Below are 24,412 nucleotides of genomic sequence, written 5' to 3'. Positions count from 1 at the left end.
AATATGTAATATATGGTGATTAACATAACAATAAAAAATTAAAAAAAAAAGAATTCCCTTTAAAATTATCCAGGGCCCCCCAAGGTTGACAGCTCATGCAACCATGGTACAATTGTTAAAACTTTAGCCCAAGAAATTAGCCTTGGTGTAGATCAAGTCCAGGTTTTACCTGGATTTCATCAGCCTTTCCATGAAACTCTTTTCATGTTCCAGAATCCAATCCCAGATACCTTGATACATTTAGGCGTCATATCTTGTTAGTCTTCTTTGGTCTTTGACAGTTTCTCAGTCTTTGATTTTCCTGACTTGGCATTTTCAAAGAGGACTGGTCAGTGATTTTGTAGAATGCCCCTAAATTTGGGTTTATATGAAGTGTTTCCTTATGATTCGACCAGAGTTATGGGTTTTGGTAAAGAATACCATAGAGGTGACGTGACTTCTTCATCACATTGTATATACTGGGGTTTGATGTTTAATTTTATATGTCTACTTGACAGGGTCATGGGGCACCCAAATATTTGATCAAACATTATTCTGGGTGTTTTTGATGAAAGTAACATTTAAATTGTTAGCCTGAGTAAAGCAGATTGCTCTCTCCAATTTAGGTGGGCCTCAACCAATTGGTTGAAGGCCTGAATAGAACAAAAATGTTAACCCTCCCTCAGTTAAGAAGGAATTCTTCCTGCTATATTGAATGAGCTGGGACATGGGTTTTTTTGTGTTTTGTTTTGTTTTCCTGCCTTTGGACTTAAACTGAAGCATTGGCTTTTCCTGCTGGCCTTTGGCCTAGAAGTAGACCATTGGTTCTATTAGGTTTGCAGCTTGATGACTGCAAATCTTGGGAATTGTCAACCTCCATAATCATGTGAGACAATTCTTTGTAATATATCTCTCTTTCTGTCCTTTTCCCCCCCTGAATCTCTGCCCACCCCATCTCTGGTTCTCCCTCTCTCTATATATGTATGTATATACACACACGTGTCTTATTAGTTCTGTTTCTCTGGAGAACCCTGGTTGTGACAAGGGGTTACTTAATATCAACCTGACTTATCCCTGGGTGATGTTAACTTGATCACTTGGTTAAGTTAGTGGCTGCTAGTTCCCTCCACTGCCAAGTTACTCTTTTTCCCTTTCCACACCTCATTCTTTGGAAGTGAGTCACTAAGTCCACATTCAACTTCATATCACTGTAGCAAGAGGATAATCAGTGTTGCTATAAATAGAGGACAACTGTAAAAATGAATAGAGGAAAACAAAACAATGTAATTAAAGTCTATCTAGATACTTTTTTGGTTATCCCATTGTAAGTAACAAATTACCCAATAAGGGAAGGCGTTAAAACAATACAATAATTTATTTTACCCATGAGTCTGGGCAGGGCTTGGCAGGGAAGGCTTGTCCCTGCTGTAGGGACATCACTGGGTGGATTGACCCACTTCCAGGATAGCTCACTCACACAGCTGGCAAGTTGGTGCTGGTTGCCAGCCGGAGCTTTGCCAGGGCCTGGGGCTCAGGGCTTTGGTCCTGATTCTATGTGGGTCTCTCAGCGTGGCCTGGGCTCCCTCACAGCATGGGTCCCAAGGGGGAACATCCTAAGAGAGAGCGAGAGAGACAATTGAAAGGCACATCGTGTTTTATGATCTGGCCTCGGAAGTCACATAGTGTCACTTCTGCGGAATTCTGCTAACCAGGATGGCCATGAAAGCCCACCAAGTTTCCAAGGGGAGGGGGCATAGACTCTACCTCTCACTGGGGAGTGGCAAGGTTCTCAAAGAGCATGTGGGATGTAAGCTACAAACTATCCCAATAGTGTTGCCTGCTGAAGGCTCTGAACAAGCCTGCTCCATTGGTGTTTAAGAAGAGAGAGAAAGAAAGATATTAGCAGGGGGCACCTGGGTGGCTCCGTCAGTTAAGCATCTGCCTTCGGCTCAGGTCATGATCCTGGGGTTCTGGGATCGAGCCTCGTGTTGGGCTCTCTGTTCAGCGGGGAGCCTGCTTCTCCCTCTGTCTGCCACTCATCCTGCTTGTACTCTCTCTCTCTGTGTGTCAAATAAATAAATAAAAATCTTTAAAAAAAAAGGAAGATATTAGCAAGTGTTGGAGCAATGTACAAAACATTCTAGCCCCATGTTGAGACAGTTTCTTTTAAAAGGAAATGAATGGAAAGGACATATTTTTCTTATCATGTATTTCTGAGTCTGTAGAGCTACTTTGAACTTGAGCCTCTTTGACATCCAAACCTTTTCATGTCCCTGCATCTTTACACATGTGGTTCTCTCTTCTTCAGATTCCCTTACTCCCTTCTCTGCCTAGAAAACTCATTTTCACTCTTCCAAACCCAGCTCGTTCTCTGAGGCAACAACAACAACATCCTGTTTATTCTAGCCTTTATTTATCCCTTGCGTTATAATTTCTCTGAGACCTGTTTGGCTTCCCACATTCACTCACTATAATTTGAATTCCTAAAGCATAGGAACCACATGTTATTTGTAGTTAGAAATTTCTGCCCATTTTACCTCTTCTTGCCACACCCCAACCCCACACTATATTTCCTACCTGGGCAACTCCTATTCAACCTTAAAAACCCAGATTGACTAATACTTTCTAAATGAAGTGCTTGCTACCTTCCCCCAACCGAATTATTAACTTCATCTTCTGTAATCTCTCAGGATCTCATTTGTATCTCTAGGACAATGTCTGGGTGTTACAGTGCAATTCTATAGATGGTACACCAGTCTTTCAGGGCTGGATATGAGTTAAATCATCCTTGTCATAGACCAGTTCCCCAGCACCAGACCCTGAGATGACAATTCACATGAAACGATTTATTCAGGAAGAGCTCTTAGAAGAAACTCCTGAGAAGGGAGGGGAGCAGGTCACAGAAAAGGAAGAAGTCAAGCAAGGATGGGATGACGGGCAAGGTCTCAGAAAGAGTATCTTTAGCCTAACCCTGCAGGGAGCTCTGGAATGTTACACCTCACAGTTTGTCCTGACTGGAGGCAGGGAAGCTGGCTTCTGTACTCCGGCACCCAGCTGTCATTGGCTAAGGGCCACCCCAGAAAACAAACCCTAGGTGCTTCCAGCTTTCTGTGTGAGCAGACACGGCAGTGGCAATAGCCCAAAAGCAGGTGCCAAAAGACAGTCACATTTGTAGCAAAGTACACAGCTGGGGACGGGGCCACAGAAAAGGCAAAAGGATCCCACAGGATCTGGGTAGGGCCCCAAGAGTGTCAGCTACAATCCTGTATCTTAGTGAATGCCCTTGAAAAGAAGAAATGACTAGCAAACAGGGAAGGCCATCACACCAATGACAACAGAGCCACAGATTGAGGAATAGATTTAACTTGCATCCATGGCCCTGAGCTAAAAATGAAAATAAAACCTGAAGAGAATTCTTTTTAAGATCTCACTAGCAAACTGGAAAACACGGGTGATTTTCTAATGAGATAAAAATGGCTGAAATTAATTCAAGAGGAGAAAGAAAATTTAGACAGACCAGTATTAATGGGTGAAATTAATGGATGAAAAGTATTTCAAAGAACTGCCTGCTCCACCTGATCTAGAGAGTAAACTGGGTGAATTTTATAACCTTTGAAAACACATCATTTAAATTGTTCCAGACCTAAAGAAAATAGGGAAGCTTCACAGTTGTTTCTAAAAAGCTGGCAAAACTGAACCCTGACAAGAATACTGAGCACACATACAGCCTGCAAGCTGGCTTTCTTATAAAAATAGATGTGACATTCTCTATGAAACCGTTAGCAAGTAGACAAAGAGATACACTTGATGCTATCAACTTGGTGTACCAGGTGGATAGGTTACAATGGACATCTGTCATTTCGGGCTGCCCGGCATGCCGCGGTCCTCCTTTCAGAGGGAATCTCAAGATCGATGGGAAGCAGCTCCATCTCCCATGATGGAGGCTGGAGGGAGATACGGCCCTGTCCTACATTCCAGCAGCTTGTGACCAGAACTAGGATCTAAGCCCAACAAATGGGTGCTTCCACTTTGGGCTTAGGATCTTGAAGGTGGGACAGCAAAAGCTCGGGGACAATCAAGAAATTATTCAAGATTATTCAGAGTGGCTATGGCAGAACCAAGAGTCCAACAGTGTGGGCTGCCACTGTCAAATGGTGGTGCTGGTCTTGGTGGTTGTGGCATGTCCAGCTTCACCGATGGTGCCATCTTAAGTAGAATTTTCTGGAGCAGATCCCTGGCAGTGTACTTTTTTCTTTGATTTCCCAAGTCTGGTTCTGAAGCTTTTCTGACAGTTCTGTGAGTTGCTCTATATCCACCCTTCCAATAAGCTCCTTTTCTGCTTAAGTTAGCTAAAAGTAGTTTATGTTGTTTGTTCTCCAAAACCCATGATGGGTATACAGGTCAAACGTAAAAAAAAATAAAAATGAAAATAAAGTCAAAATTAAAAAAAAGCATATGCTCATCACTGTTCATGCCCAGAGGGCATTTGATAAAATTCAAGATCCATTTCTGATAATAACCCTTTCTGAAAGAGGAATAAATGGATACCACTTTAATGCAATAAATAATATATATCTCAAACCAAAAGCAAGCATCATGCTTAATGGTGAGGCACTGGAATCATTGCTGTGAATGTCAGGAACAATGCAGGCTTTCCCACTCTCATTAATATTACTTAATAGAATTCTGGATGGGCAATTAGACAAGAAAAAAATAATGGTGAGGTACAAATATTATAAAGGAAGAGGCCAAATTATTATCTCATGCATACTAGGAGTTCCTGAAAAACCCAAGAGCATCAACAGAAAATTATAAGAAAGAACTAAAGTATTTCAAGGTGGCTGGTAACAAAAATAATTTTGTCCTAGAGACAAGCAACAGAAAATACAATGGCATAAAAATATCCCATTCAGGATAGCAACAGGGAGTAATAAATTCATTAATGTTACACAGACCTATGGAAGGGAACTGTAGTATTTTGAAAGACATTAAAAATCCTCGTGTAGGGGCGCCTGGGTGACTCAGTCGGTTAAGTGTTTGCTTTCGGCTCAGGTCATGATTCCAGGGTCCTGGGATTGAGTCCCAGGTCCAGGCTCCCTGCTTGGTGGGGAGTTTGCTTCTTTCTTTCCCTCTGCCCCTTCCCCTACTTGTGTGCGTGCTCTCTCTCTCTCTCTCAAATAAATAAGTAAAACCTTAAAGAAAAAACCCTTCTGTAATTTTTAAAAGAAATACTTTATTCCCAGATAAGAAGGTAAATATTGTGATGATGTCAATTTTCCCTAAATTAACCTATATGAATTAATCCCCTCTAAGGATTAAATTCATTTGAGAGAAAAAGGAAACAGCCAATCAAATACTAAGGGGTATTGTCCTACAAAACATTGCAATATATTCTAAACCTGTATTATCAGGGAATACAGAGACATATCAAAGAGATAGAACAGAATGTTTAAGCACTCCAAATGTATGTGGCGTTTAATATGTGATAAAAAGTGACATTATAAAGCAGTGGGAAAAAGTTAGATGACTTTCTTTTTAAATGGCCCTGAGACAGCTGGCTAGCCATGTAAGGTGGGTAAAAGGCAAGATCCCTACCTCATTTCTCACCCGAAAATAAATTCCAGATGGAGCCAACATTAAAAGTAAGGCAAAAGAAAAAAAAATAGGAACTATAATAGAACTAAATGAAAACAGAGTGAGTACTCTTATGATTTTGGAGTGGGGAAAGGCTGTTTTCTTAATCATGTTTATACAAAAAGATCAGAAACCTTTATGAAAAAATACTAATCAACCTGACCATATAAAATAACTACAATTTCCTATTTAATATCAAAACCTTATAAATATGGTGAAAGAATAAATGGTATAGACCAAGGAATAATACAATTCACATACAAAGTGCTTTTATTAGCAGGCATTATAAAAAGAACACATCAAAGAAAAAATGGGCAAATGATGTGGGCAGGTAAATCACACCAGTAAAAATACAAATTGCTAAAAAAAAAGGCATTACTAGTCATTTTCTTGCTTGCAAACAACAGAAACTGACATGGGTTAATTTCAGCAGTAAAGGAATTTATAGGAAGCCTATCAGACTGGCTCGCACAATAAACAGAGCCAGAGAAACAGGCTTGGGCAGAGACCCAGGGAGGCAGACACCAGTAAGAACTTGCCACTCAAGCAGCCAGCTGGACCCTCTCTGCCATTATCGCTGGCCCTGCCACCACTTCATCTCTGCTGAATGTAGAGCCACTAGATTCACTAATTTGCTGTGTTGTCTCCAACTAACCTTGCATCAATACTTCCCAAGCCAAGGCCCAGGTGGGAGCATCTGATTGCCCTTGCTTAGGTCACCTTCCTGGGCTCTGGCATCCTGGGGTTGGGAGGAAAATACCTGCTCCCCAGCTCCTGCCCATTTTTCACTGTGGGAGCTTGAGCTGTCCTGTGTAATTCGGGATCCTTTCCAAATAGGAAGTCTGTTTAGATGCTATATAGCTAAAGAAACAGCACACGTTGTTCAACTTCATTCCTACAAATACAAGCCCATAACATGACATCTTCTGTTCATTGAATTTGCCAGTGTAAAAAAGCCTGAAAAACTTGACACTGTCTTGGGATTAGAAAATGTGTGCCCACCCCCGCTTTCACTGTTGGCAGGATAAAGCCTTTCTGGAGGTCAGCTTGACAACAGGTGTCAAAATATGAAATGTGCATAACCTTTAATCCGAGGGGTCAGTTTAAGGAGATAGTCGCAGGGATGAACCAAGTTTGGATTGCGATGATTATTCACCGCATTGCTCCTTCTAATTTGTGTTTCCGTGGAGCAGGGAGGGTAAAGGGTGGGTACAAAGAGGGATGATGGAAGATTTACTACGGAATGTTGTTTGGGGTGGATCTTAAAAAAAGGACATCTAGGTGCTCCAATTAGGAATTCTTTTCCAACCCTGTTCTGGCCAAGCTGGGGTAGGTTGGCTTTGGGGCTCCATGGGGACCAATAAATGTGGAATGGTGGGAGGGCCCAGATTGGGAAGGGGGTCATGTGTCTCACTAAGGAGGTCCCACGCTGTTTAAATACATTGCTGCCAAATAATCACTATGCTATAATGATGGCTACCTTACTAGGTATCCAATAATGAATAAGATGAGCCCCTGCTGGATTGAAGCCTACACTTAAGGGCAGGTGAGTTTGTAAGCTGACTTCTACTATGGTAACGTTAGCATCTGAGAGGTGCCAAGAAGGGACAAAGAGAGGTTAGCTAAGTGAAGAGGCTTGAGGAAAGGTGTTTGGCACAGAGGAAACCGCTTGAACAAAGGCCCACATGTCTAGATCAAATTGCCTGAGGGCGTGGAGGGAAGACCAAGACTTTTCATAGTGCCAGGGGCTGGAGGGCAACTCTAGTGCGAGATCAGAGAGGACTGTATTTTAGTGGACTCAGTGGAAACCACCCTCAGGATTACAGCTAAACTACACTACTACATTTTGGATTTCAGCTACATGCTAGTGGGAAAAGGTAGAAGTGGAAATCGGGTGAGGGGAGGGGGCAATGTTCAATGGGGGTGAGCCTGAGCCCCTGTCTGGTGGTGCTAAGCTAAGGAAGTCAGATCTGGTAATGGGCTCAGCCCTAATTTCTTTGAAGTACACAATGAACTGGGATTCCATGGGCCTCTCTTCGACTGGAAGGAGGGCCTGGGCACTGGGTCATATTCAGGCTAAGGCTCTAGTATAAAGAGAAGCAGCATGGTAAACTTCCCCTGGTCTTCGACTTTCAGTTTAATAAATTTAAAAAAGTAGGATTTGTTAGCATCTGCTGTGTGCCAGCCATGTAAGACAGTAAAAGGAAAGAATGATGTTCTGGAAAGCAGTCAGCAGGACAGTCAGGAGGACAAGTCCTGTTGGTAGATAAGACCAAAGATTATTTACAGCAGCTAGGACAAAACCTGATCTTGACCAAATCAGGATCTCTCTTGGGTTAAATACCTAGCCCTAATTAAAGTGGCTCAGTGTCTTCGTTTGGGTTGTCCTTAGACCAGAGCCTGAGACAACGACCTGGGTGCTGGTAGTACATTTGGGAGGTGATTCCGGAAGCAGGAGTAAGGGAGTAGTGTAGGAAGAGGGAGACAGGGAAATAGAGAAATCTAGAAAAGGGTGCGTTATTGAACTGGTTGTGGAGGGCAAATGGGCCTGCATTCCTCTGGGGACTCTCTGAAGAACCCCATTATGTACACCTTAGAGTTGTCTCTCCAAAGGATGAGAGGCCTGGGAGTTTATCCAGTGGCTGGTATTTCCCACTGGTTGAAGGTTGCCCCTGTTGGGGGAGAAGGAGTTGTTAATTCAAACTCCCCTCTGAGGAGAATTCTTTGGCTTTGGAGAAAACCCTCAGGCAGAAAAGCAAAAGGGGTAAAGAGCAGGCATTTGAAGTGGGGGACAGTCACAACGCAGTGGCTTACACAGTTTATAATGGTGCCCGTAATTGGAGATGGGCTCTGGGCATAAAACGTGGGGAGTGAAAAGATTTTGCTATGTTCAATTTCATTCTAAAGCCGTTTATTCATTAACCAAACATTTATTAGAAACATGGTCAATGCTGGGCATCTATGGTCAGCAAAACAGATCTAGTCTCTGTCTTAAGAGCTGGTAGTCTTTTGCAGATTTTGAACAAGCAGGATGGTGCAATGAACATCTAGGTCCAAAATGGAGAAGTGCTAGAAAAAAAAAAAATGAAGCAGCTTGGGAAAACTAATTGAGGGCTAACTTCTAAGTCCATTTGACATTTAGGGAGACCACAGCTCCAAGACCCTTCCCACCACCTAAAAACAGGCAAGCAAGCAAGCAAACTTTTAACATAATGCCTGGGTATTGTGATAAAAGTGTTGTCAAAGTGCTTGAAATTCCATTAAAAGCTATTCTTTTCTTTTGTCCTTCCCTCACCCATGATTTTCATATTTGAAAAAAACTCAAATATGTCTGCCAAGGTTGAGGGCCATTGCATTCACACTAAAGTATGAATGATCAGATTGCTTTCTTCCCGGTGTCTAGATGAGCTCAAGATGAAGTGAAGAATGGATATTTTGACTAAGAGGTGGGAATGTAGGTGATTTGGAGGCTAGTGCAGAGCACCCTGGGTGGGGGTGGTCACCATAAAGGCCATGTTTACTTGGGGTGGAAGGCTCCGGCAAAAACCATTTACTCTGAAATGTGGTGTAAGGTGGGGTTTATGTTTTAAAAAGGCGAAGGGCTCTCCCTTCCCTGATTTCTCCCTTATGCAGTAACCAGAACTCAGGCTAAAGGTCAGCAAAGGACAATCTACAGAGAGGAGGTCACAAACCAGTTGATTTTGAGCTCAAGGGAGCCCAAAGATGTACTTTTTTCCCCCTGCACTATTTCTTTTTTAGTTGAACCAACATTTAAAAACAGGATTCCCAACTTCTCTTTAAAAAGTCAGATGATCTGAGCCCTCATTTTTACATGGGAACAATTGGATCAGCTGAGTGACAGCCACCCCCTTTAGAAAGATGTTGATTTGCAGTTTGCCGTGGGCCCCACCATTCTTTATATTCTCCCCAACAGTCAAGTCACTTGAAGTATTAATTGGTCAATATGATGATTGAAACACCATGATTCTTTACTCACTGATATGACCTATCTTGGTCCCTGTGATATTTGTGAGTCTGTGACCTTTCGTTTAGAGGTCAAGTCTTGGGGCTTTGAACCAAACTTGGTTTTGAAATGGATACATTGTACCAATCTCAAAGGCACTGAACTGAAAATTAAGGGAAATATTGCAAGCTTAGCACAATGCTTGAAACATAGCAGCTATTAACAGCATCTGCGAGTGGGAAATGCAAGAGGGCAGGCAAAAACCGTGCTAATTTCATATTTTGTCATATTCCCAGAGCCTAGCAGTGCCTGGCATACAGAAGTAACTATTTGTTGAATGAATGAATGATGGTAGAGCTCAGCGGAGATTTAAAGGTAGGCTTGCAAAGGAAGGTGATTCTGATTATACCGTTTCACTGCAAGCCCAAGGGGCCACCTGGAAGACAAGCCTGCCAGGACGTGCCAGACTCTGTGATGGCGTTCCGGTATGCACGCAGGCAGTCGGGTCCCTCGGAAGCCTGGCAGGGCTGGCTCGCTCAGGACTGGTCAGTGCCATGTCTTTTACTTCTCCCACGGTCTGGTAAGGGGCGGTATCCTGATCTCCGCACTTTCCCAAGGCCTCCGCCTTCAAATCAGAAGACCGAGACCCACGCCTGGGGTCCATGCCGGGGCACGAGCCCAGCGGTGCCCACCGCGCCAGGACCGTGCCCACACCAGACATGGCCTCTCTCGGACTTCAGAAAGCGGGACCGCCCCGGAGCCGCGAGTCATCTGGTCTGGCTGGAGGGGCACCTCCATTCCCACAGTCAACATGGCAGCCGCCACGGCTTCAGCGCCGGGCGGGCGGCGCCGAGAGGCGCGTCACGTGAGCGGCCCAGCTGGGCGGATCGCGCGCGCGCCCGCCCGCCCCGCCGGCCGCCGCTCGGTCGCTAGCTCGCTCGGCGGCGCTCTGAGGTGTGTGGAGCGTCGAGCTCCCCAGCTCCGTGAGGCGCTGCGCTGCGCGGCGGGATGCGGCGGCGGCCGTGGCGGGGCCGCGGGCCGGGCGGGCGGGCTCGGTGATGAGCGTCGGCGGCCGCCGCCATGTCCAAGGTAACGGCGCCGGGGCCCGGGCCGCCGCCAGTGGCGGCGGCCGGCGGGAAGGAGAAGCGCTCCTTCAGCAAGCGGCTGTTCCGGAGCGGCCGCGCGAGCGGCGGCGGCGGCGCTGGGGGCCCCGGGGGGCCCGGGCCGGCCGCGCCCGCCTCGCCCTCGTCGGCGCGCTCGGTGGGCAGCTTCATGAGCCGCGTTCTCAAGACGCTGTCCACGCTCTCGCACCTTAGCTCCGAGGGCGCGGCCCCGGACCGCGGCGGCCTCCGCAGCTGCTTCCCACCCGGGCCGGCCGCCGCGCCCACGCCGCCGCCGCCGTGCCCGCCGCCCCCCGCCTCGCCCGCGCCGCCCGCCTCCGCTGCCGAACCGGTGCCCGGGGTGGCGGGGCTCCGGAACCACGGCAACACGTGCTTCATGAACGCCACGCTGCAGTGTCTCAGCAACACCGAGCTCTTCGCCGAGTACTTGGCACTCGGCCAGTACCGGGCGGGGCGACCCGAACCCTCGCCCGACCCCGAGCAGCCTGTGGGCCGCGGCACGCAGGGCCAGGGCGAGGTCACCGAGCAGCTGGCGCACCTGGTGCGGGCTCTCTGGACCCTGGAGTACACCCCGCAACACAGCCGCGACTTCAAGGTGAGCCCCGCCGCGTCCCCACCCCAGGAGGGGGCCCTGCACCCCGCGTCCGTCCCTGGGGCACCGTCTCCCAAAGTCTTCCATTCCTCCTTTCCTGGCGGCGCGGCCGGCTGGCTAACCAGCGCCCGGATCTAAAGAGGTGTGGGCCCCGAGTCTAGGACCGATGCCACTGATTGTAAGGGAGACGCACCCATTCATTCATCGTGTGCTCATTAAGGGCTTACTACGTGCCTGGCCCTGTGATGGGCCCTGGAGGGCTATGGCAATGAACAAGACCGGCTGCCTTCATGGAACTTACATTCTTGGGGGTGGGAGTGTTGAGCCTGGCTTCAAATCCTCGTTGTGCCACTTACTAGCAGTGTGACCTCGGGCAAGTGACTGAACCTCTGTGACAGTTTTCTCATCTAGGTACCTACGTCATAGGTGGTTGTGAGCAGCAAACAGGTTGATATGTTAGGTTGAACCCAATGAGGTCACCCATTTTTGATCGTTTTTGACTTACAGGTTGGCACTTTTAAAGCATTCAACCTGGTATGTAAATCGCTTCCGTCGTACATAGTCCCATGTGTATTTGCTGCGTTATTGTTTTTATTATTAAAGATTTCAGTAAAGTAAGAAGGTAGTATCAGTGGTTCCAGGAAAGTAAAATCTGGTGATGTGATTGATGTGTTGGCAGGCTACTTTAAATGGGGGAGGGGGCAGGGTTAGGGTGACCTCTTGGAAGAGGTGACATTTGAACTGAGACTTGAGTAACCCGGGAGAACCAGCCTTGAGGAGGTCAGGGGGGAATTGCTTCCCAGGTGTAAGGAAAGTGTGAAAGCGCGAGAGCCTAGTGCGCTTGAACAGTGTAGCTCTGGGATCCGCAAACTCTTTCTGTACAGGGCCATATAGTAAATGGTCAAGATGCAAAATTGAGGCTAATATGTAGGTACTTATATAACAAGAGAAAACAAATTTCCACAAATTTCTCATTGACTAAGATAAAAATATGAGTACAGTACTTTGTAATAGGGGTCTACTAATGAGAGGAATGGGATTCTTTTTTTTGGAAGGGATAACATTGGAGTTAGAGTTCAAAATTAGTGTTCCCTGTCATCAAATTGATTACAAATATTTATCTCTACAAACCGTTCTTATGCTCACAGGCCATAACAAAAACAGGCAGTGGGCTAGATAAGGCTGTTGGGTTCTTGTTTGCTGTCTGCTGGTGCCATTGGAGCTCAGATGAGCGCCGCGTGGTGGGCTGGGCCAGACTGTGTAGGGCCATTTAGGCTGCACTAGGGAAATGGGCTCTTATTCTGAGCAAAAAAGAGGGAAGATGATTTGAAATTGTATGAGGGATACTTTGGGGTGGGACATGGATATGGTGTTAAATAGAATGAAATCACATGGTAGAAAGTTAATTCCTTTTCCATTCTGTCTGTCCTGAGTATGCCCAAGAACAGGTCTTAGCTTGGTGGTCGCCTGACTTTAACACCTCATGCTCACACCCCCACCTTTCTTTTTCTTTTGTTTAACAGAACAAGCTTTAAGTTTAGAGGCCTCGGCAGGTAACAGTAGCTAGGATTTAATAAGGTTGTGTTTTCATTGTCTTTGTGTTTACATTTGTTTTCTGTTTGTGGCAAATGATACTGGCTTTCCATTGGTGTTGTAAAGTTTCTTTTAAAATTTATTTAAGTAAAAATAAATTATTTTAGTAAAATGCAAAATGATAATCTGAGGATTCAGCACTTGGTTGAGGACCCACCTTGCTGAAGAATAGTACTGCCCAAGTGCACCCGTCCCCTTTTAATACATTATATTTATTAATGTTCTGTTTTGCTAAAAAAAAAAAGTGATTGCTGTTTGATCTTGGAAATTTGAATAGAAATACTGGACTGGGATAGGGACTGGAAAAAAATGAGATCCATGTCAGAGATCTCAAAATAAGAAAGTAGGAGAGAATGGCAACCAACCAGCTACTGTTAAGTCTTTTTCCTTCTCTTTTTTTCTCTTTGCTTATAGTTGCCTATCAGTAGCCACAGCAATTGCAAACTTTTCAAGGTCAGAGCCCAGTGTTTTAAGTTTGGTTTTCTACTCTTTCCAAAATGTAAAAATCAATTTCCACAGCATTTTTGTATGTGAACATTTCCATTGCATTTTAAAAGGTTTTTTTTTTTAATCCATTAACAAGCTGTGAACAGAAATGGGTCAATGATTCTAGAAATGCAGAGGCTGATTTATAAGCATGCTTTGGCAAAGTTGAACAGATTCTTCGAGGTCTTATTTTAAAACATATAATCTTCTAGGGGAGCCTGGGTGGCTTAGTCGTTAGGTCATGATCATGATCCCAGGGTCCTGGGATCGAGCCCCGCATCAGGCTCCCTGCTCTGTGGGAAGTCTGCTTCTCTCCCACTCCCCCCTGCTTGTGTTCCCTCTCTCGCTGTGTCTCTCTCTGTCAAATAAATAAATAAAATCTTAAAAAAATAAAATAAAACATATAACCTTCTGAACCTTTAGTAGATTTCGCATTGCATTCATTCATTCATTCATTCACTTCCCATTTATTGAGGGTTTACTCCATCAGTTAGTAATGCATTCAGCGCAAAAAGAGGAAGCCCTAATGATGATTGTATTAAGCAATAAAGATGTTGAATCGGCTTAAACAGTAAGTCTGGAGGTACACGTTCTAATGTGGTACAGTGGCTTGAAGGGCCCACAGGGACTCAGACCATTTCTGTTTCCGCTCTGTTGTTCTTAGCTATTTTGTCCCTATTACGTCTTGGCTTTTTATCCTTAATGTTTGTCAAGGCAGGAAGTCACTGGGAAAATAAAAGTTCTTCCAGAAGCGTCCCCTCAGCAGGCTTCTGCTGACATCTCATTGACTTACAACCATGTCACTTGGCCACCTCTGGCTGCCATGGAGGCTGGAAGGTGGATGTTTGGGTTTCCCTTCCTAAAGGAGGGATTTGCCTCAGAGGCAACCTGCCAGTGTGTGAGGCACTTTGATTTTGGGAAGACACTGTACCTGCCTGTGAAGAACTGAGTCCAGTGAGACCTGGTACGTTCCCCAAGACATCACTTCTTTTTTTTTTAAGATTTTATTTATTTATTTGACAGAGAGAGGCACAGCGAGAGAAGGAACATAAGCAGGGGGAGTGGGAGAGGGAGAAGCAGGCCTCCCGTGGAGCAGGAGCCCGATGCGGGGCTCGATCCCAGGACCCCGGGATCATGACCTGAGCCATAGGCAGACGCCTAACGACTGAGCCACCCAGGCGCCCCCCCCCCTTTTTTTAAGATTTTATTTATTTATATGACAGAGAGAGAGATAGCGAGAGCCGGAACACAAGCAGGGGGAGTGGGAGAGGGAGAAGCAGCCTTCTGGCCGATGTGGGACTCGATCCCAGGGAGCCCAATGTGGGACTCGATCCCAGGACCCTGGGATCATGACCTGAGCCGAAGGCAGACGCTTAACGACTGAGCCACCCAGGCGCCCAAGACATCACTTCTTACAGTTCAATGTGCACATATTCACGTGGGCATCTTGTTACCGAGCTGTTTTGGATTTGGTGGAGCTGGGGTGGAGTCTGAGATTCTGCATTTTTATCAAGCTCCCAGGTGATGCTGATGCTGTAGGTCCAGGGAACACTTGTTCTAGGGAACAAGTAAAGCATCACAGTGCAGTGGTCTGCAGGATGAATAGAAATTAGCCAGGCAGAGAAGGGGTGGAGATGGCATGAAAGGGCATGTGGTTTTGGGGGAACAGTGAGACGTTTGGTGGCTGGTTACACCGTGGAGAATAATGGGGGTGCAGAAAATTTGGAAGAAGGGTGTTGTAAGTGGATTGTGAATGCCTTTGTAGGCTGTGTTGGTTTGGACATTATCCTATGGAAGCTGAGAATCCAGGGCTGATTCTTAAGCAGGAGAGTGACAGGATCAGATTTCTTCTTCTTCCTCCTCTTTTTTTTTTTTTTTTTTCTTTTTGCCCCTGAATTAGGTTAAGTCTGGTGGCACTCTGGAGGATTACTTTTTTCCCCCAAAATGTTTTATTACAGCCCAATTTGATGGGTATTATTTTGAGCATAAAGAAAGTTGAGTTCAACACCAAGAAGGTGGATGTGAGGCATACCTGTTACCACGGCCCCTTGCCTGTTTGTGGCAATGTTGATGTTCGATGCAGATACTCTTTCCTTGAGCTCTCAGAATCCTGCTCAATTGTGGGCTCCACGCAGCCACTACCAGTTGACTGGAGTTGGCAGAGAAGATAAAACCAATTTGCCATCTTGAGAGTTTGCCTTGAGGTCTCAAAAAGCACTTAGTGTGTTTTTGAGTGTGCTTTTATTGTCTTAAAACTTCCTTAAGTTACTAATGATTTTCTTTGTAAGTTTTCTGATTAGAATTCTTTCTTGATTTCTAACCACATTGATTTATGTGAGCTTTAGGAACTTGGCAGGTGAACGGATTTTTGATTTTGGATGAGCTAGTTAGTTGGTTGTTAGGGTAGGACTTTCATTTCCCAGAATGAAATGGATTGACTGGCCTAACCTTGGTATGCTTTGAGAAATTTCTTTAGCTGTCACTTCTCTTTTTAAGCAGGTATTTTTCTCCTCTTTGAGCAGGGTTCTCAACTAGGGCTCTTTTGCCTGGTTCCCCAACCCCTTCATTCCTGGTACATTTGGCCTGTCTGGAGACATACTTGGTTGACACAACTGGGGTGGGGGTGCTACGGGCTCTGCTCCCCTCAGTGAGGGCTTATCCAGCCCAAAATGTCAGTAAGGCTAAGATTGAGAAACATTCTGTTGGAGGAATGTTTTGAGCCTCCTTAGGGCGTTTTTCTTACCAACCCAGCCTTTAGAAGGTTGCCTTGTTACTTTTTCTCCTCTGTGTGTATGTGTTTGCAGCAGCACTAGGGTAAAATTTGGACTTCACTGGCAGGTCCTTGGATCACTGTCTTAGTAAAAATGCCTTTTAGAGAAAATAAATCATTCTGAAACCCAAATACTCAATATGCTGTTTTTAGAGGAAATGAGCTTATTGTCTCACTAGTAGGATATTAGCATGCACACTTCCAGGTTCATATAGATGCTGATTTCTAGTGATTAGTGCCCCTTTGCAGTCAGTAAAAAGATGGATGGTCATCTCAAGTAACAAAGATACGTTTTATAGCAGCAGTTTTCAAACTGTGCTCCCAAAGAACAACTAGAACAGAGTGATCTACTGATAAAAGAACTGCAAATTTGCAGTAAAACAAAAAATAATTGATGAATAGAAATTTCTCTTCTATATTTTTCCCTTTGAACTGTGGTGCCCGGTGGTGTTTATTTATTGGTGAGAGTTCTCAGGTTACAAAGGGAATAAATGTAAAAATGAGTAGGGGCAGACAAGCTAGCAATCAGGGTTATACTGGCTCTGTTTCACACCTAACTTTTTCACAGACTCATGTTAGGGGCTCCGATTTTATGCTGCAGACCTATGGTCTAAGTTTTCCTGGTTTGTGAGAAGATGTTTAGGATATTGGTATGTCACAGTGGTTCCCAGGGAGTACTCAGACCTCAGGGTACCCCCTGAATTTATTTGAAATGTAGAAAAATTAGCTTTGTAGCTGAGTATAGAATAGAAAGTATGTCTCTTCCTGGTCAGTTCCCTTGCCTGTCAAATGCTGTCACTTTTGTTTCAGTGAAGCTCCACATCTCTGAAGGAGAGAGGAGGTAATAGAGTCATCAAATTTTAGACTTAGAAGGAGATGTGGGGGAGATGTGAGCAGCCTCACCTCTTTCTGGATGGGGGAACTGAGGTTCACCTGCTGGCTAGAGACCAGGGGAACAGAACCAGCGTTCTTTTTTATTATTATTATTTTTTATATTTGAGAGAGAGAGAGTGAGCACACGTGTGCATGAGCGGGGGGAGGGGCAGAGGGAGAAGCAGGGAGCCTGACGTGGGACTCAGTCCCAGCACCCTGGGATCGTGACCGAAGGCAGGCACCTAACTGACTGAGCCACCCAGGTGCCCAGAACCAGAGTTCTGACTTCACTCTGTCACCCCTACATTGCTGAGGCACACACTGAGTCCTGCGCCTGTAGTTGCCTTATCTTTACAACCTCTGAAATGACAGTTCTCAACATAAAACATAAAGAGGTAGGGGGGCTGTGTTGAAATATGTAGTGTTTTTTTCCTCTAAGACTGTGGTGCTGAATCTTTGTGAAAATAAGATCAGCTGCAGCTAACTTTATGTATTTGCCATTGCTTCTCAGACTTAGGCGCTTTTGGAAGTCTTTCTTAAAAATAATCCTTTCAGACCACTTAAATTCATGTATAAACATGTGTATACATCTTTTACATCGATGGGCGCATGCTCCACATATAGTTCTGTAACTTGTTTCCCCTCTCCCTCTTCCCCGTGGATAGCATGACTTACTTTGTTTTTTTGTTGATACATCTAAACCCACCTCATCCTTTTTATTTTTTTAATTTTTTAAAAAGATTTTATTTATATTTATTTGACACAGAGAGAGAGAGACAGTGAGAGAGGGAACACAAGCAGGGGGAGCAGAAGAGGGAAGAGCAGGCTTCCCGCTGATTAGGGAGCCCGATGCGGGGCTTGATCCCAGGACCCCGGGATCCATGACCTGAGCCGAAGGCAGATGCTTAACTACTGAGTCACCCAGGTGCCCCCCACCTCATTCTTTTTAACAGTTGTATAGTCCAAGGAAGGGTGTTTAGGTTGTATAAACTTTTTAATCATGATAGCCAATCCTTCAACATATATCAAGTCTCCTTTTCTAAAGACTGAGTCTTAGAAGTGGCATTGCTGAGTCAAAGGGAAGGTGCGTTTAAAATGTGGCTACACCTCGCCATATTGCCCAGCAAAGAGTTGTAGAGGACAGGACTCTCTGACCCATCCATGGTGCATGCTAGGGCCCTACCCCCCTGACATGTGCCTCCTCCTATTAGTGACTGCCCTTGTTCGTCGTTTTTTAAACTTAAAGTTATTTTCTTTCACAGGGTCAGTTTTTGTCGGGGACTACCCTGGCATATTAGGATGTTTAGTGATGTCCCTGTCCTCAACCCACTATATGTTGGTAGTACGCCTCTCCCTACCCTGGTCATGACAATCAAAAATGTCTCCAGACATTGCCAAATATCCCCTGGGGGGCAAAATTGCCCCAGTTGAGAACCACTGATTTGGAGAGAAGGGGAAATAAATGCAGATGAATGAGCTGAGAGAGGGCAGATTGTGAGTGGCCTTGAAAGTCTGTCACAATAGTTTAGCCTTGAGGCTGCAGTCAGTAGTATTTCAATATAGGCTTGAGCTGTGCAGACAAATTTGATGAAAAGGATGTTTTTGAAAAATTGTTGTGATGGTGAGCACAAAAGAATCAGATGAAGGAGAAAGTAAATGCAAGAGGGCAGTCATAGGTATGAACAGAGGAAAAGGAGGAGGAAAGAGTGAGTCCAAGGGACATTTTGGAGGACATCATCATGTTATTAGGGAAAGTCCAAGGGATGGCGTAGTAAACACCACGGTTTCAGACCTGAGGGATGGAGAATATAATGGGGATTATCTGACAGAAATGGAGCAGTTGGAAAGGGGAAGTGGTTTGGGAAGCACAAGGGGCAGAAAAGATCGTGCATTTAAATTGAACACATGGGGTCCGGGGTCATGAGATATTTAAGAAAGGGAGTCTTGATAGACAGGAGGAACTATGGTGCGGTCTACGACTAGCTGTGTAGACTTGAATTCAGCTGCATATTATGTGAGCTATCTCACATAATTGTATTTTTATCACTGGACAACTTTAAGCAGTCTTGGGTGGTATTTTAAGGGAATCACACACCCTGTCATGGATTGCAGTGGATTCAATATATTTATTTCCTTTTCCGTGTCTTTTGTTCCTTTCCTCTGACCTTTGAGCATATACAGAATATCTATTTGAAGGAGAGTTGACGGTGTTTGGCAGCTTTATGGGTGTGTGAAGAGTGAATAAGAAGGAGGAAAGGAGCATAACTTGGAGGTATTGAAACAGGGTGACTTGGGATGGCACTGTTCAAGATTGGAAGCACAGAATGGAAAACGGTTCTGGAGGTGGGTGGGAAGTTCAGTTTCAGACAGGCCATGTAGTGTTTGAACATAAGAGTACTAGGAAACTTTTTTTTAAGTAACTTGTTGAATGTCTGTCATATATCAGGTATTATGCAAAGTGAATCATTTGAGTTTTTGGTGACCCATGTAGAAAGCAGCTGCTCTTGGAATTCTAAGTCAAGATACAGATGTAATAATACAGGTGCTTGTCCTGACTTACAGATGCTTATCCTGAACTAGTTGTTTTTTGTCTTCCTTTGTGTGGCCTAAAGCTTTTAGTTTGACTCTGCCTCTTTTGTTATTAGAGTGTGGTTTGATGGATTTTTCCTGTCCCCGTCTATACACTTGTCACAATGAGGGGCTACTAAATAGGGCAGTGTTCACTGTTTGTGTAGTTCTCCACAGCTGTTTCCTATAGTAAAGACTCTGCAAAACAATGACCTCATGGTTTCCACAAAAAAACCTTTTATGTATAATAGTGGAAAAGAAATCACTGAAAGCCGAGTGATTTAAAGTTCTGTCCTCTGTAGTTTTTTCCCTCAAAAATATTCTTGTTTGCTTTGCTAATTAATCGTTTGTTGGCTGTTCCTCAAATGACCTTTTATGTTTAACAAACAACATTTTTGCAGTGGAGCACAACGATATATCTTGTCTTTCATCTGACTGTGATCTTTCTCCATTTAGAAATCATTGTTTGATGCCATGGACTGTGGCAGTTCCTAGAGGAATTGGCCAGTCACTGAACATCTGTTGCTTCTTCCCTCCGGTTGTTGAGCTTGGATGGTAGCAAACAATGTGTCCACAAACAAACAGTTCACATGTTGGAAGATTTCATGGGACTGGTCAGGAAATGCCTTTGTTGCTTCTACTGTAAGGAATCTCTGTAAGCACATCACCAGCTCAGTAAATTCTTTTAATTTAATTCTTGGTATTCTAACCTATCTTCCTTTCTTCCTTCCTTCCTTCCTTCCTTCCTTCCTTCCTTCCTTCCCAAGTTTGTTTATTTATTTATTTATAAACTCTACACCCAACGTGGGGCTCAAACTGAGGTCAAGAGTCATGTGCTCTTCTAACTGAGCCAGCCAGGTGCCCTTGGTATTTTAATCTTTAATTATTTTTTTATAAAATAAAGATTTTATTTATTTGTCAGAGAGCGCGCACGCACAAGCAGGGGGAGCAGCAAGGAGAGGGAGAAGCAGGCTTCCCGCTGAGCAGGGAGCCCAATGCAGGACTCGATCCCAGGGCCCTGAGATCATGACCTGAGCTGAAGGCAGATGCTTAACCAGCTGAGCCACCCAGGCATCCCAGTATTATAATCTTTAAAAGCAAGGCAGAGCTCTCTGATTTTTAGGAGATTTAAGAAACAATAATCATAATAATGAAAATACCATTTATTTGTGTGGAGCCGAATCATTTACAAAGTCCATTTGATTCTTGAACAACACTGGTTTGAACTGTGTGGGTCCACCTATATGCGAAATAAAAAAAATACACACATATACATATGTATATATATATATATGTGAAACTTTTCTGGAGATTTGTGGCAATTAAAAGAAACTTGCGGATGAACTGCATAGCCTAGAAATATCAAAAAAATTAAGTGGAAGTTAGGTATGTCATGAATGCATAAAATAGATGTAGATAAAATCTATCAAAACTTAAGCACACACAGACTGTACATGGCACAATTTACAGTCAAATGTAAAAAGTTTAGAGATGCAGTATTAAATCATAGCTGCATAAAATTCACTGTAGTACATGCTGTACTACTGTGGGGTTTTCGTGGCCACCTCCCGTTGCTCTTGCGGTGAGCTTGACTGTTGTGAGCATCCGCTTATAATGCGAGTGACGCTGATCATCTCTATGTGAGCAGTTAGTCTGTCCAGTAAGTTGTATATTGCAATAAAAAGTGATCACTTGTGGTTGTCACTATTAGTAGTTAAGTTTTTGGGGAGTCCGAAGTTACACACAGATTTTCGACTTTGTAGAGGTCAGTGCCTCTAACTTCCACATTGTTCAAGGATCAACTGTACATTCATAAAAATTTTTTCATTAAATTTTCACTAAAGCCCTCTGAAAGAGGCATTATTATCCCATTTTTGATATTAGGATATTGAGTTTGGTGCTAGTAAGTAGCAGAGCCTTACATGGTTTTTTATGAGGATTAAATAAGAAGATATAAATAAAAGTTTAGTATAGAAACTTATACTTAGTAACTATTCAGTAAATAGCAGGTGGTGAAAATGAAGGCAGTCATTCTAAGTCTGTGGCCCCCAAGTACCCTTCCCCATTTCTAAACTCTGTCTCTTCCAATGGACAGTTTTTATTGCTGCCAGATTAATCTTAAAGTTTACCTGTGATTACATTATTTCTGTTCTTTTTTTTTAAAGATTTTATTTATTTATTTGAGAAAGTGAGAATGAGAGAGAGAGAGAGAGCACATGAGAGGGGGGAGGGTCAGAGGGAGAAGCAGACTCCCCGCTGAGCAGGGAGCCCGATGCGGGACTCGGTCCCAGGACTCCAGGATCATGACCTGAGCCAAAGGCAGTTGCCGAACCAACTGAGCCACCCAGGCGCCCTCATTATTTCTGTTCTTAAAAATTGCTTTTACTTTTTCTTTTATATACAACGTACAGTATAAATTTCTAGCTTGGCATTTAAGCTTTCCCAGGAAAATGGAGTAAAAAGCATACATAAAACCGGCCCTGTTAAAATTTAGACTCAGTAGACATAAAACTACTGTTAATTTGCTCTAAATGTTTCTAAATGTCTGCTCTCAATTTCTGTACTTTCCTGGTCATGGACTGGTGACAAAAAGTTCACAGATGGACACCTGTCCAGGGATCACATTTTGAAGAGCACTGCTGTAGTGCTTCCCAGAGTCTGAGTTTGCCTGTTGTATTCCTGTAGTTTCAGTTGAAATGTTCTGTTTCCATATTTCATGTAAAATGATAGATTTAGAGACTTAATGAGATTCAGAGTTGAAATGGTTTTTTTTTTTCTTTTTTTTAAATTCCCCCTTTGTTTTTTTGGTAGTCTTGTAAACTTTCATCAGGAAGCCTGTAATGTCTGGTTGTGTGTCTTACTACGTTAATAGACATTGATGATTATTCCTTGATCCATTAGTTCATTGAGGCTTGAAAATGGTGATGTTATAACTTTAACATTCTTTTTTTTTTAAGATTTTATTTATTTATTTTGACAGAAAGAGACAGCAAGAGAGGGAACACAAGCAGGGGGTGTGGGAGAGGGAGAAGCAGGCTTCCCGCTGAGCAGAGAGCCCGATGTGGGGCTTGATCCTAGGACCTTGGGATCATGACCTGAGCTGAAGGCAGATGCTTAATGACTGAGCCATCCAGGCGCCCCTAACTTTAACATTCTTATTAGAACGTTTCTGTACAGACTCTTGCCCTTATCAATTATTTGGTTACCCCAAAGTAAATTTGGAGAAGAAAGGCAACATAAATGCTTGAGGTTTTTTTCCCCCTTTATTTTTGGTTTTCATAATAATTTTTTTTAGGGTTTTATTTATTTATTTGACGGGGCGGGGAGAGAGAGCGAGTGCACACAAGCAGGGGGGAGCGGGAGAGGGAGAAGCAGGCTCCCTGGGAGCCTGATGCAGAGCTTGATCTCAGGACCCTGGGATCTGAGGCAAAGGCAGACACTTAACGGACTGAGCTACCCAGGCACCCCTCAAAATAATTTCTTAATTTCAAAATATGGCTGGTGAGTTTTTGTTGTAACCATATGAACTCATGGATTTAAGTGTGTATCCAGTGTGTTTCAGTTAAAATTACTAACCTTATTGATGCTCAAATGGTCCCATTTTTGGCCAGTAGAAGAAGTTGGCTCCTAAGTCCTTTTGACATAAGTAGTCTGTGATGTCACACCAGAATCCCGGGAAGATATCCTAGGCTCATCTTGCATGTTTCCTGCCGGGATCTGGGATCATTCATTTCTTTAAGGAGCCCTGGTTGCCTTTTATTGGCAAATGGCACTAAGAGGTCACAGTCTGGGCACTAGGGGTGCACGTGATGTCTGTGTCTTCTAAGTAGACAGAGCTAGGAAGTATGTAACTTCTTTTAAAGAAATAATAAATCATGAATTCATATTGATAATTCCCATTCAGGATTTCAGGGTTTTTCTTTCACTCGTTGATCTTGCATCTATTTCTCCTTTCTCGAACTATGCTGAAAACCCTGTTCCCAGCACTGGTGTACATTCTCATTTGCATTATCCCACAGTGCACTCATAAGTCTCAGGGCAATGATCCCAATACTACCACCAACATACAAGTATTTGAAAAATATTTAAGATTTCTTTTCTTTCTTTCTTTCTTTTTTTTGCCCATAGGACATGGCCTGCTAGGTCTGTAGAGTCAAATTACTATGTTTTAAAGTCATTTGGAATAGTTCTTAGTATGACTTTGTCACCAGCTGGATACTTAGTTAAATTCATTCGTTTCTTTTTGCTTTTGATTTTGAGTGATTGCTTCTTAAAATTTAATTTTGTTGCATAATTATGTAAAAAATAAAATACATGGCCCAAAGTCAAATATACAATATAAAATCTATTCAAATAAGTCTAGTTTGTCTTTGATCCTGACACCCTATTCTCTTTCTCCCTAAATTTTGATTTATTCTTTCATTGTTTTAATATAAGCAAATTAGTTTTGCTTGATGTGTATGTGTATATGTGTATGTATTGTGCGTGTATTCATATTTTCTCTTATTTAGATCAATGGTAGCACATTGTACAGAAGTTTTTCCATCTTTTTCCTATAGCTGATGTATGAGTGCTTACCACATGCCCTGCACAGTGGATTATTTTATTTATTTCTTATAACATTGTAAAGTAGATACATAAATTATTATTTCCGTGAGGCATTTCTACAGACTTCTAATTCTGTGAATCTCTAAATTTCCCATAATAACTGGTCCTGTCCTTTGTATGCATGTTTATGAGTGAATAAATGGGCAGGGACCTAACTTCTGTATCTGCTTTACTTTGAGCAATGAGGGAGGCAGAGAAAGGCTTGTATTTAAATTGTAAGGAAG

At 43.6% G+C, this 24,412-nt stretch overlaps 1 protein-coding gene across 1 annotated transcript in view; it reads left to right on the top strand.

The window, feature by feature from the left end:
- Positions 1–10,657: 10,657 nt before the first annotated feature.
- USP31 (ubiquitin specific peptidase 31) overlaps positions 10,658–24,412 on the top strand; it is a 65,697-nt gene continuing 51,942 nt past the window's right edge. Inside the window, exon 1 of the mRNA XM_028090378.1 lies at positions 10,658–11,293. Within this exon, the coding sequence (XP_027946179.1) occupies positions 10,658–11,293 (636 nt within the window). The remainder of the gene's footprint in view (positions 11,294–24,412) is intronic.

The sequence above is a fragment of the Eumetopias jubatus genome, unplaced genomic scaffold (genome assembly GCF_037043125.1).
Source record: "Eumetopias jubatus isolate StellerSeaLion01/CBP00866 unplaced genomic scaffold, mEumJub1_p1.0 scaffold_12, whole genome shotgun sequence".
Classification (NCBI taxonomy): Eukaryota; Metazoa; Chordata; class Mammalia; order Carnivora; family Otariidae; genus Eumetopias; species Eumetopias jubatus.
The sequence above is the reverse complement of the archived record's forward strand: the minus strand, read 5'-3'. Positions and strand labels throughout refer to the sequence as shown.